The 14226-nt window shown below is 34.7% G+C and overlaps 1 protein-coding gene across 18 annotated transcripts in view; it reads right to left on the minus strand.

The window, feature by feature from the left end:
* The window catches only part of GPHN (gephyrin), a 635492-nt gene that overhangs the window by 214692 nt on the left and 406574 nt on the right, over positions 1-14226 (minus strand). For all 18 annotated transcript variants that reach the window (XM_086709482.1, XM_086709484.1, XM_086709476.1 and 15 more), the window contains one exon: positions 312-446. In XM_086709482.1, coding sequence (XP_086565608.1) covers positions 312-446 — 135 coding nt within the window. The remainder of the gene's footprint in view (positions 1-311; positions 447-14226) is intronic.

The raw sequence follows: 14226 nt of genomic DNA on the forward strand, positions 1-14226 counted from the left end.
GTAACTTCACATCTCTACTGATGAGTATGCTAAAAAATAACAAGTCTAGAGCAAAGAAACAGGAGCTACAGAAAGTGATATCTGTAGCTGTGAATGTAGGAGTAGACATTTTACATGAAATTTCTATTATCTTACTATTGGCCTAATATGCACAATCTGTAAAACAGTGAGTGGTAATTATCTTATAGTCCACTAATTTTTCATTGCATTATCTTGCATGCAATCCAACCTTGACAAACAGGGAAATACTGGTTAAGTTTCCCACACTCAGATAGTAGAATAGGTGTAAGGTGCCAAGGAACTGTACTTACTTTTGGTGTTGGGCAGGAAGCTGTAGAAAGGCGAGATGTAGCCTGAGCACGAGGCGATTCTGAAGGAGTAGTGCTGAGGGAGGCTGTGTCTCGTGGGAGCACCTGAACACCACGAGAAATGATGGAATCTGGAATCTGAACAAGAAAAACAAGGATGGCTTAATATTCTGAAAACACCAACAACACTGAAATCAGTATCAACACCTAACTTTTTTTCTGTGGCATTATTTGCTGCCTAGCTCTCATATATTTGGTGTCACTTACTGTTAGGTATAAATGCCTTTCTGTGAGTTTGGATATAGGTTTCTATCCAACAATTTGTGATAGGACAGAAACCTTCAGATTTAAAATATTTTCCCTGGCCAAATAATATTTCATGGAACTTTTTTATGAGAAGCAGTTTAGCATTATGGTTACGGAGTAAAGTGTTTGGCATTCATATACTGGCTCTGCCACGTAATAGTTATTTAATTCTTAGATATTTTCCATTTTCCTTTCAGATTCTCCACCCTTCTTCATCCTCTCTGCTCTAAACTGACCTGTATAGATAAAATCAATAAGCCAGTCTGTACTGTCTAGTTTCTAGTTGCATTCAGCCAGTGGGAGGCACTGCCAGGAAACTAAAGCATTAGAGGAGATTAAGATCTGGTCTTTATTCCCCTGGCTCCTTTCTACCTGGTCACCGCAGGCTGGCTAAGTCACAGCCCCTGTCAGATGACCCTTGCTTACAGCTCTTTTCTGGATTTCAGTAGGAGTTCCCTGTCTTTGCCCCATTAGGACTAGAGTAGTAAGGGTTCCCAGTATTACTAGTCCCAGGGAACACTGGGACACTGCATTGTGTCTTGTTGCTTTCCTTATAACCTGACCAAACTTTTGTAGGCACTATTGTCCCTTCATTAAACTCTTCTCAATTATCCTTTTAACTATGCTATGACTTCTGCTGGGACACTGACAGCTATAATTTTTAAATCACCATTTCCTTTATCTAAAAAAAATGAAGCTAATGATAGTATCTACCTCACTGGATTACTATTGAGGGTTAAATAAGATACTGTATATAAATTATCTAGCACTTGTAAGTAGTAAATACTTAATGTTTATTATTATTGATATTACACCTATCAACGTGATACTGATGTAACTGAGTGTCACTATTCTAAAAACATATAAACAACATGAATTATTTATTTTAAAAATTACTAATTATGTTGTTTATAAAATTATTATTTTGCAGCATGCATAATTTTGTTCTGGGCTAGTACTAATGGGTTTAGGTTTTCTAATCTCAAAATGAGAACTTGACCACTTTCAAGTTTTGTGCATAAGAGGGGATGTATATGTGATAAAAGGATAAATAATTAACTAATATTCAATCAGCAAGTATCACTTACTATGTGAAAACAAGGAAGCAGCAGCCAGACTTTATGACTGGGAAGGTACTGCTGTTCTTATGTATCATCTGTTTCTCCCAAAGGACATAATACAATTTCCATAGAAGCTCTTTTATTTAGTTTCCATACCAACATCCTCATTATTGATGGTATTGCTACCATGTTAGGGCCTAACATTTTATGTGATTTATAAAGAATATTCCCATAACTAGGGTGAAGGCAATGGGAATTCTGAGAAGAAAAACTGCTCTATCTAATACATTTGAGTACTGAATTGTGATAAATATTTTAAAGAAATGGTGGATAGTCTGGTTTAAAAGAGCTATATGTTGCCACTTATGTCTAATAAAAAAGGCCAAGTATTGGATAGAAAGTCAAAGAAGGCTCCTATTGTACTTCACTTGACAGCATGTTTCTCTACTTCATAGCAATTTCCACATTTATACTATATTTATATGTATACTACATTTAGATGTCTATCTCACATACTAGAATGCACTGTCATGATGAAACTGTGCTTTTGCTACTATTGTATGCCCAATACCTAAGAAAGCATATGCTCAAAGTAGGATGTATGTATGATATATAGATTTCCAGACTCACACACACAAGTATACATATACTACACATCTCTCTATGTGTGTGTGTGTGTGTGTGTGTGTGTGTGTGTGTGTGTGTGTGTGTGAATGTAAACAGAACAGCAGGATATTTCAGGGAAAAGATAAGTTTAAATTTGAAGGACATACTTTGGGGTTAATAGTCTGGAGATACCCAATGAGCTACTAGAAATATGAGCTGGAATGGCTAACATTATAAACTCAGGCAACAACAGATGTTGGCGAGGATGCGGAGAAAGAGGATCTCTTTTGCATTGTTGGTGGCAATGCAAGCTGGTGCAGCCACTCTGGAAAACAGTGTGGAGGTTCCTCAGAAAACTAAAAATAGAACTACCCTATGACCCAGCAATTACACTACTAGGCATTTATCCAAGAGATACAGGTGTGCTGTTTCGAAGGGACACATGCACCCCCACGTTTATAGCAGCACTATCAACAATAGCCAAAGCATGGAAAGAGCCCAAATACCCATCGATGGATGAATGGATACAGAAGATGTGGTAAATACATACAATGGAATATTACTCAGCAATCAAAAAGAATGAAATCTTGCCATTTGCAACTACGTGGATGGAACTGGAGGGTATTATGCTAAGTGAAATTTGTCAGAGAAAGATAAAAATCATATGACTTCACTCATATGAGGACTTTAAGAGACAAAACAGATGAACATAAGGGAAGGGAAACAAAAATAAAAAAACAGGAAGGGGAACAAAACAGAAGAGACTCATAAATACGGAGAACTGAGGGTTACTGGAGGAGTTGTGGGAGGGGTGATGGGCTAAATGGGTAAGGGGCTTTAAGGAATCTACTCCTGAAATCATTGTTTCACTATATGCTAACTAATTTGGTTGTAAATTAAAAAAAATAAAAAATAAAATAAAAAAAAAAGAAATATGAGTCTAGAGCTCAGGAAAAAGTTAAGGATTAGATATATACTTTGGGAGGGGCACCTGGGTGGCTCAGTCAGTTAAACATCTGATTTTGGCTCAGGTCACAATGTCATGGTTTGTGAGTTCGAGCCCCATGTTGGACTCTGTGCTGACAGCTTGGAGCCTGGAGCCTGCTTCAGATTCTGTGCCTCCCTCTCTCTCTGCCTGCCCCCCCCCCCACCCAACTTGTATTCTGTCTCTCTCTCAAAAAAAAATAAACATAAAAAAAAGATATATACTTTGGTAATTATCAATGGAGGTGGTAGTTTCAGCCATGCAAATGTTTCAGATCATCCAAGGACAGTATGTAAAAGAACAAAAGATGATGGCTGATAATTCTAGGTAAGATCCATATTATGGAACTCAGAAGATGGATAACAGAAGAAAAAATTGAGGAGGAAAAAAAAAAGAATCTGTAAATGAAATAATAGTACATCCTATTTTTCCTTGAGTAATCAGGATTTGTATCTATCATACTGGCTCAATATTAAATACCAAATTTTTCATTTTCAAAAGTATTTCAGTTTGGAAGATAAATTATTTGGTTTTCAAATCTTTAAGAAATTGTTAGACACTTAAAAGGAAAATCAAGACAGTGTGAACATAAGGGAAGGGAAGAGAGAAGAAACTTTCAAGGAGATGTTAAAAGATATCAACTATTATAATATGAGTAGGATGAGAGTTGGAAAAAAGCCACTGAGAGCCTGAAAGACTCCACCAAAAAACTGTGAGAACTTATAAATGAATTTAATAAAGGTTCAGGATAAAAATCAGTCTACAGAAATCTGATGCATTTCTATATACACATAATGAAGCAGTAGAGAAAGAAACAAGTAATCAATTAAATTTACAATGGCACCAAAAACAATAAGATACCTAGGAATAAGCTTAACCTGAAGATGTGAAATATAAAACACTGATGAAAGAAACTGGAGATGACACAAAGAAATGGAAAAACAGTCCATCCTCATGAAATGGAAGAACAAATATTGTTAAAACGTCTCTACTATCCAAAGCAATCTACATGTTTAATGCAATCCCTATCAAAATATCACCAGCATTTTTCACACAGCTAGAAAAAACAATCCTAAAATTGGTATGGAATCATAAAAGATCCCGGATAGCCAAAAAGCAACCTTGAAAAAGGAAAACAAAGCTGGAGGTATCACAATTCCAGACTTCAAGTTATATTACAAAGCTGTAGTGACCAAAACAGTATGGTACTGGCACAAAAATAGACAAATCAGTAGAACAGAACAGAAAATCCAAAAATGAACCCACAATTATATGGTCGATTAATCTTTTACAAAGCAGAAAAGAATATTCAATGAGACTTGAAATCATAAAAATCCTAGAAGAGGACACAGCAGTGACCTCTTTGACATGGGCTGTAGCAACTTCTTTGTAGATATATCTCCTGAAGCAAGGGAAACAAAAACAAAAATAAACTACTGGGACAACAGCAAAACTAAAAGGCAACTGACAGAATAGGACATGATATTTATAAATTAAATATCCAATAAAGGGTTAGTATCCAAAATGTATAAAGCATTATAAAACTCAATACCCAAAAAGGAAATAATCCAATTAAAAAATGGGCAGAAGACATGAAAAGACATCTTCTCAAAAAAGACATACAGATGGCCAATAGACACATGAAAAGATGCTCAACATCAGTGATCATCAGGGAAATGCAAATCAAATCTACAATGAAATATTACCTCATACCTGTCAGAATAGTTAAAATCACTAACACAAGAAACAATGGTGTTGGTAAGGATATGGAGAAAGAGGAACCCTCTTGCACTGTCGGTGGGAATGCAAACTGGTGCAGCCACTCTGGCAAAGTATGGAGGTTCCTCAAAAAGTTAAAAATAGAACTACCCTACTATCCAGTGATTGCACTACTAGATATTTACCCAAAGAATACAAAAATACTAATTCAAAAGGACACATGAACCCTGATGTTTACAGCAGCATTACCTACAACAGCCAAACTATGGAAACAGCCCAAGTGTCCATCAACTGATGAATGGATAAAAAAGATGTGGTATATATATACGCGTGTGTGTGTGTGTGTGTGTGTGTGTGTGTGTGTGTGTGTGTGTGTACATTTACATACATAAAAAAGATTTAAATCTTGCCATTTCTAATGATGTAGATGGAGCTAGGGAGTATTATGCTAAGCGAAATAAGTCAGTCAGAGAAAGGCAAATCCCATATGATTTCATTCATATGTGGAATTTAAGAAACAAACAAAACAAATGAGTAAATGGGAAAAAAAGAAAAAAAAAAAAAAAAGAAAGAGAGGCAAACCAAGAAACAAACTCTTAACTATAGAGAACAAACTGATTGTTACCAGAGGGGAATTGGGTATGGGGATGAGTAAAATACATGATGGAGATTAAGGGGTGCACTTGCTGTGATGAGCACTGGGTGTTGTATGGAAGTATTGAATCACTACCCATACACCTGAAACTAATATCACACTGTATGTTAGGTAACTGGAATTTAAATAAAAACTTTAAAAAATGTCATTAGATCCACCAATTAAAGAAGTTACCAGTAGAGTAAAAAGAGTAGAAGTGAGTTGAGGAAGCAAGTGGGATGATAAAGTGGGGTAATTTGTAAGAAAAGAGGAGACACATTCACTGTTATTTTTTCCTTTCATGCTTGAAGTGAAAATCCATTAATGAGAAAAATGGGGAAATATAAGTGGCAAAGATAACTTTCATAAATATCTGGATATATATGTTGATGAATTAGCAGGGAGGATAACTAAGGATTTGGGCAAGGAATTATCAATAACATGGATCCAGTTATAACTGGCAACCATAAACTCACAATTTCATTATGTAACCTAGAAATAAATTTCCCACCTATCTCAAAAGAAACTTAGGCAAAAGATAAACTTTGAAATTCTTTGCAGGAGTAGTTATTAGTTGTCTGAGAGGCAGTTCTTTCTTTCTTTTTTTTTTTTTAAGTTTATTTATTTTGAGAGAGAGATGGACAGAGAGAAAGAGAGAGAGAGAGAGCGCGCACCTGATGGGGAGAGGGGCAGAGAGAAAGAGGGTAAGAGAGAATCCCAAGCAGGCTCCGTGCTGTCAGTTCAGAGCCTAATGACAGGCTCAAACCAACCATGAGATCATGACTCAAGCTGAAATCAAGAATTGGATGCTTAACTGACCATGCCACCCAAATGCCCTGAGAGATAGCTATTTCATTATTTGATGAAGACAGGTACCCAATTATAAGAGGTAAAACAAAAACAAAAACAAAAACAAAAACTGGAGGTAAGGAAAAGGAGGCAGTGAATATGGATTACTCAGTTGATGGGCATTTGTACTGTCTCCGTTTTGGAGACACTATGAACAATGCTACTTTGAATATTCTAGCATGTATGATTAATTTTAGGATACACACTCAAACACACACACACACACACACACACACACACACACACACACACACTCAGAAACAGAATTGCTGGCTTTAGGGTAGGCATACCCTCTTTTACAAATTTCCAAATTGGTTAAGGCAATTTATATGTCTATCAAAAGAAAATGGTGATAGTTCCTCCTACTCCACAACTTATCTCTACCTAGTATTGTCCATACTAGCAATTTTTTTTTCAAATCTGGTAGTAGTAATAATATGTTTTTGAGGGCTTGATTTTCCTTTCCCTATTAATGAGAAAAAGCATTATTTTATATGTTTATCAGGCATTTAGATGTTCTTTTTGGTAAAGACCCTCTTCAAGTCTTTTGCTCAAATATTCCCTTATTGGGTTGTCCTTTTTAAATAAATTGTTAGATGTCTGTATTTATTCTGGATAACTAATTCTATATCAGTTTTGTATGCTGAAAACATCTATTTCTATTTTATAGCTTGTTGTCTTACTTAATCATGTTTTATGATTAATAGAACATTTTAATTTAGCCAAATATACCAATAGTTTCCTTTATAGTTAGTGGTCTTTGTGTCCTAAAAGGAATCCAGTGGAAATGGCAGAGTAGGAAATGTGAAAATTCTATCACACCATGAAAGAGAGGAATAAACTAGCAAAAACTGTCAGAATCAACTTTACCCCAAATCTAAAAACTAAAAGTTTATAGCAACCAGGTGAATACTTAATCAAGAAAAAAAACAAAAATAAAAAAAAAACAACAACAACAAAAAACCAATTCCTCCACTAAACAGCTCAGTGGTAGACTTGAAGACACAGCTCACATTCCTCATAAGGTTCTTAGTACTGGAGGGAGAATAAACCTTATTCTTAAGAATTACAGTTCTTTGTTTCAACATGTCAGTTAGTTCACTGAAGGGCATTTAGGGCTTGCTTTTATTTCTCCTAACCTCAAACTCTCCCAGGGCTCCTACAGCTAACCAGCTGGTGGTACTGCCCAAAAATGTAAAGACAAATATATTAACTACTGCTGTCTGGGCAAGGGATAACAGCTGGGACAAAGAATAGACTAACAAAAACTTGGGAGGAAAGGCAATGTAATGAAACGCTTTCAGGCATAAGGACTTTGAAAAACTCCCACATATTCCTGGGAATCTAGAGGTCATATTTATGCCCAGGGTTGGCCACATCCTCAGAAGACTTCACCTAATATTTCACCTCTTGTCAAACTTCAGACTCTGCACAAGCAGGAAATGAAGGCTAAGTCAAAACTGTAAACTGGCTGAGTGCTGAAGGCATGTCCTGACACATATACAGAGTCCAAATGCAAAGAATGAGAGATTTTTCTTTTTCAGTATATATTTATCCCAGACATTTAAGGAAATCTCTGTTGAATCACTAGCTGATCAAAAAGCTAATGGAACAGAGACTTCAGTAACCACACACAATAAATAATAAAACTTGACAAGAAAAGTTAATCAACAAACCAAAACCTATAATTATGACAAAGAGCAATGATATGCGTAATGGGAGTCCCAGAAGAAGAGAGAAAGAGGCAGAGAAAATATTGGAGGAAGTAATGACTGAAAACTTTCCAAATGTGATGAAAGACACAAATCTATATACCCAGGATGTTCAACAATTCCAAGTTAAAGAGATTTATACCAAGACACATAACAAATTGTTGAAAGTAAAAGATAAAGAATTTTGAAAGCAGCAAGAGAGAAGCAATTCATATGAGAGATCCCCCAAAAGATTAACAGCTGATTTCTCAGCAAAAACAATAAGGGTCAATAGGTAGCAAATTAACATATTCAAAATGCTGAAAGAAAATGGTCGGGGCGCCTGGGTGGCGCAGTCGGTTAAGCGTCTGACTTCAGCCAGGTCATGATCTCGCGGTCCGTGAGTTCGAGCCCTGCGTCAGGCTCTGGGCTGATGGCTCAGAGCCTGGAGCCTGTTTCCGATTCTGTGTCTCCCTCTCTCTCTGCCCCTCCCCCATTCATGCTCTGTCTCTCTCTGTCCCAAAAATAAATAAACGTTGAAAAAAAAAAATTAAAAAAGAAAATGGTCAACCAGAAATTTTATATCTGGCAAAAATATAATACGAAATGAAAAGGAAATCAAAATATTCTCAGATAAACAAAAACAGAGTTCAATACTAGTAGACCTTCCCTACAAGAAATGCTAAAAGGAGTCCTTCAGGCTGAAATGAAAGTACATTAGATAGTAACTTGGGATTCACATGGAGAAATAAATAAACTGGTACTCTACAAGGTAGACATAAACGTATTAATACATATTTTGGTAAATCTAATACCATTTAAAAATAAAACTATATAAGACAATAATTATAAATTTGTGTTGGTGTACACACAAGGTATAAATATATATTTTGTGAAAATAACATAAGTGAGGGAGATGGGACAAAGTTTTTGTATAATATTTAAGCTCATTTGGTATTAATTCAAATTAGACTGTTACAAAGTAAGATGTTAATTTAACCCCCAGAGCAACCACTAAAAAGATAACTAAAAGAATATTTGCCAAAAGAAATGAGAGAAAAATCAAAACGACACACTAGAAAATATCCAGTAACTTGTTTTTAATGTTTATTTTTGAGACAGAGAGAGAGAGACAGACAGACAGACAGAGAGAGACAGAGAGAGAGAACGAGGGAAAGGCAGACAGAAGGAGACACAGAATCTGAAGCAGGCTCCAGACTATGAGCTGTCAGCACAGAGCCTGATGTGGGGATTGAACTCATGAACTGTGAGATCATGACCTGAGCTGAAGCTGGACGCTTGACCAACTGAGACACCCAGGTACCCCTAGAAAATACTATTATTCAAAAATGAAGGAAGTAATGAAAAAAATGAGGCATAAAAATAATAAGATATATAGAAAACAACTGGAAAAAAAAAAACCACCTTACCTTATCAGTAATTATGTTAAATGTAAGTGGATTAAACTACCCAAATAAAAGGTAGAGACTAACAGAATGGATTAAAAAAACATTATCTAAGTACAGTACATATTTTAGATCCAAAGACACAAATAGGTTGAAGGTAAAAGAATGGGAAAATTTATCTTATGCAAATGGTAACCAAAAGAGAGCTAGAATGAAAAAAAAAAAAAAGAAGACAGCTAGAATGGCTATAATATCAGACAAAACGGACTTTAAGATAAAAACTGTTACAAGAGACAAAAACGTGACATGATAAAAAAGGTCAATCCATCATAAAATGTAAGAATTATAAACATATCCACACCTAATGAGAGCCCCAAAGTATATGAAGCAAAAACTAATAGTATTGGTGAAAAAGTTTAACAATAATACTGAGAGACTTCAATGTTCCACTTTCAATAAATGGTTAGAACAACTCGTCAGAAGATGCAACAAGTAAAACAGAAGATTTGACCAACGTTATAAATCAGCAACAATACAGAGGAAAAAAATCTACCTGATAACAGTAAAATACACATTTTTTCTCAAGTGAACAAGGAACATTTTCCAAGTAGACTAAATGTTAAGCCACAAAATATGTCTCACTAAATACTGAAATCATACAATGTATCTTCCCTAACCATAATGAAAAGTAAGTAGAAACCAATATAGAAATAAATTGGGAAATTTACAAATATGTGGAAATTAAACATTCTTTTTTTAAGTTTATTTATTTATTTTGAGAGGGAGCGGGAGACTGTGCATAAGAGGGGGAGGGGGAGAGAGTAGGGTGGGAGGAGAGCGTGGGATGGGGGGAGAGGGGGAGAGAGAGACAGAGAGACAGAGAATCCCAAGCAGGCTCTGCACTGTCAGCACAGAGCCCGATGGGGTGCTCGAACTTACAAACTGAGAGATCATGACCTGAGCAGAAACCAAGAGAAGGATGCTTAACCAACTGAGACACCCAGGTGCCCCCAATTTAAACACATTCTTAACTATGAGTTGAGGAAAAAATCACAAAGGAAATTACAATATTTTCGCATAAATGAAAATGAAGACACAACATACCAAAACTTACGAGTACAGCAACAGTAGTGCTCAGAGAGAAATTTATAGTTGTAAACATCTACTTTAAAAATAAAGATTTCAAATCAATACTCTAACCTTACACCTTAAAGAACTAAAAAGAGAGCAAACTAAACCTAAAGCAAAGAGAAGAACTAATAATAAGTATAGTAAAGATAAATAAAATAGAGAACAAAAAGACAGTGAAATAATCAACAAAATCAAAGTTCGTTCTTTGGAAAGAACAACAGAATTGACGAATTTTAATCTAGACTGAGAAAAAAAAAGAAAATTCATATTACTAAAAGCAGGAATGAATGTGGGGACATTACTATTAATCACAAGGAAATAAAAAGAATTATAATACTATAAATAATTGTATGCCAACAATTAGATAACCCAGATGAAATGAAAAAATTCTTAGAAACATAGAAATTATGAAAACTGATACAAGAAGTAGAAAATCTGGAGTAGACATATAACAAGTATGAATTAATAATAAAAAAAAACTTCCAATAAGGAAAAACTCAGGGCCAGATGGCCTTACTAAAGAGTTTTATCAAATGTTTAAAAACTAATTAACACAAATTCTTTACAAACTCTTCCACAAAACTGAAGAGGAGGAAACACTTCTCAAATCATTTCACAGGGCCACAATTACCTTGATATCAATGACAAATGAAGACATCACAGGAAAATAATACTATAGACCAATATTCTTTATGAATATAGATGCAAACTCTTAAATAAGACACTAGAAACTGAATCCAACAGCATATTAAAATGATTACATACCATGACCAAGTGGGATTTATCCATAAGTGCAAGTGTGGTTCAACATTAGAAATATAATCAGTATACTACAACACATTAATAGAATAAGGAAAAAAATCCACAAGATAATCTCAATTGATGTAGAGAAAGCATTTGACAAAACTGAACACCCTTTCATGATAAAAACATTCAGAAAAATAGATATAAATAGAAGGCAACTTCCCCAATCTGATAAAGGGCATCTATGAAAAACCCATAGTTAATATCCTACTTTTAGATAAAAGACTGAAAGCTTCCTCCTAAGATCAAGATGAAGGATGTCTTCATTCACCACTTCTTTTCAACATTGTACTGGAAGTTCTAGCCAGGGAAATTAGACAAGAAAAGAAATAAAAGCTATCCAAATTGGGAAGAAGAAATAAAACTTCTTCATAGGGCATAATGTTATACATACAAAATCCTTTAACCCACAGAAAGAACTATTAAAGCCAATAAATTCAGCAAAGTTGCAGGATACATGAGGAACTCACAAAAATTGGTTGTATTTTTGTACACTAACACTGAAAAATTTTTTTAAATTTCAATAAAAGAATCTCATTTACAATAGCATCAAAGGGAATAAAAAATTAAGGAATAAATTTAATTAAGGAGGTGCAGGACTTGTACACTGAAAATTACAAAAAAAAAAAAAAGACATAAAGAAATGGAAAGATGTATATTGTAAACATGGCAATATTACCTTAAGGGATCCCCAGATTCAATGTGAACCCTACAAAATCCCAACAGATTTTTTTTTTTTTTTGCAAAAATAGAAAAACCCATCTCAAAATTCATATGGAAACTTAAGGTCTCCCTGTAGCCAAAATAATCTTGAAAAATAAAGTTGGAGGATGCACACTTTCTCATTTGAAAACTTACTTAAAAGGTACAGTATTCAAAACAGTGTAATCCTGCATAAGGATAAACATATAAATCAATCGCACAGAATTGAGAGTTCAGAAAGAAACCCTGTTACATTTAAGGTTAATAGAAAGAATAGTTTTTTCAATAAATTGTGTCAGAACAACTGGATATCCACATTCAAAAAAATGAAGTTGGATCCTTATCTGATACCACATACAAAAATTATTTCAAAATCAATGAAAGCCCTAAATATAAGAGCTAAAGTGACAAACATGCTTAGAAGAAAACATAGGAATAAGTATTCATTACCTTGTATTTGGTAATAGATCCTTAGATATGCTATCAAAAGTATTGGAAACAAAGAAAATTTACAAAAGATTTCATCAAAATTAAAAACTTCTTTGTATAAAAGGGCATTACTGATAAAAGTAGAAAAGATGATCTATAGAATGGGAGGAAACATTTGCAAATGATCTATCTGCTAACGGTCTAGTACCCAAAATATGTAAAGAACACTTACAACTCAACAACAGAAGACAATCCATTTAAAAACAACCTCATTTTTTTAGTTTTTATTTATTTATTTTGAGACAGAGAGCATGAACAGGGAGAGGCAGAGAGAGGGAAAGACAGAATCCCAAGCAGGATCCACACCATCAGTGCAGAGTCCCACGGGGGAGTTCAAACACACAAACCGCGGATCATGGAGTCAGAAGCTTAATGGACTGAGCCACCCAGATGCCTCTAAAAACAACCTCATTTTTTAAAAGAGGCAAAAGACTTGAATAGACCAGTCTTCTAAAAAGATATACAAATGGCCAATAAACAACAATAAAAGGTGCTCATCATCATTAGTCATTAGAGAAATGCAAATCAAAACCACAATGAAATACCACTTCACACCCACTTAATGGCTATAGTTTTTTTTTTTTTTTTTCTTTAAGGAAAATAACAAACGTTGTTGAGCATGTAGAACAACTAGAAACCTCATCCACCACTGCTGGGTATGTAAAATGATAGATCTCAGTAGACAACAGTTTGTGTGGTTCCTCAAAAAGTTGAACAGAATTATTGCATGACTCAACAATTCTATTCCTAGGTGTACATGCAAGAGAATTGAAAAGTGGTGTTCAAACAAAAACTTGTACACATATGTTCATACCAACATTATTTTAATAACCAAAAGGTGGAACCAACCCAAATGTCCATCAATTGATCAATGGCTAAATAACATGTAGTATATCTACATAATAGAACATTGTGCAGCCATAAAAAGGAGTGCTGATATATGCAACAACATAGATGAACGTTGAAAACATGATGTTAAGCAAAACCAGCCAGACATAAAAAGCCACATATTATATGATTCCGTTTGTATGTAATGTCCAGAGTAGTCAAACCCATAGAGACAGAAAGCAAATTAGTAGTTGCCAGAGGTGGGGAAAGAAGTTACGGGGAGTGACTGCTTAATTGGTATGGGATTTATGGGGGGGAAGTGATAAAATATCCTGGAATTAAATAGAGCTGATGGTTGCACAACACTGTGAATGTACTAAAAGCCAGTGAATTATACACTTTCAAATGGTCAAAATGGTGAATTTTATGTTATGTGAATTTTATTTCAAGTATTTTTAAAAGGAATCCTTCCCTAATCCAGCATAAAAAAAGTGTTGTCCTATAACATTCTACAAGTTTTATAGTTTTGCCTTTCATATTTAGGTCTCCAGTAATCTTAGAATTGAATTTTGTATACTTTATGAGATAGGTGAACATTTTTTTTTTTTTTGACACGGGCAGCCTATTGTGGCAGCATCATTTATTGAAAAAAGACTTTTTCCACTAGTATGTAGTACAAACTATCATATGTGCCCATATGTGTGTTG

The sequence above is a fragment of the Puma concolor genome, chromosome B3, assembly GCF_028749965.1.
Source record: "Puma concolor isolate L17-30 chromosome B3, mPumCon1.1.hap2, whole genome shotgun sequence".
Classification (NCBI taxonomy): domain Eukaryota; kingdom Metazoa; phylum Chordata; class Mammalia; order Carnivora; family Felidae; genus Puma; species Puma concolor.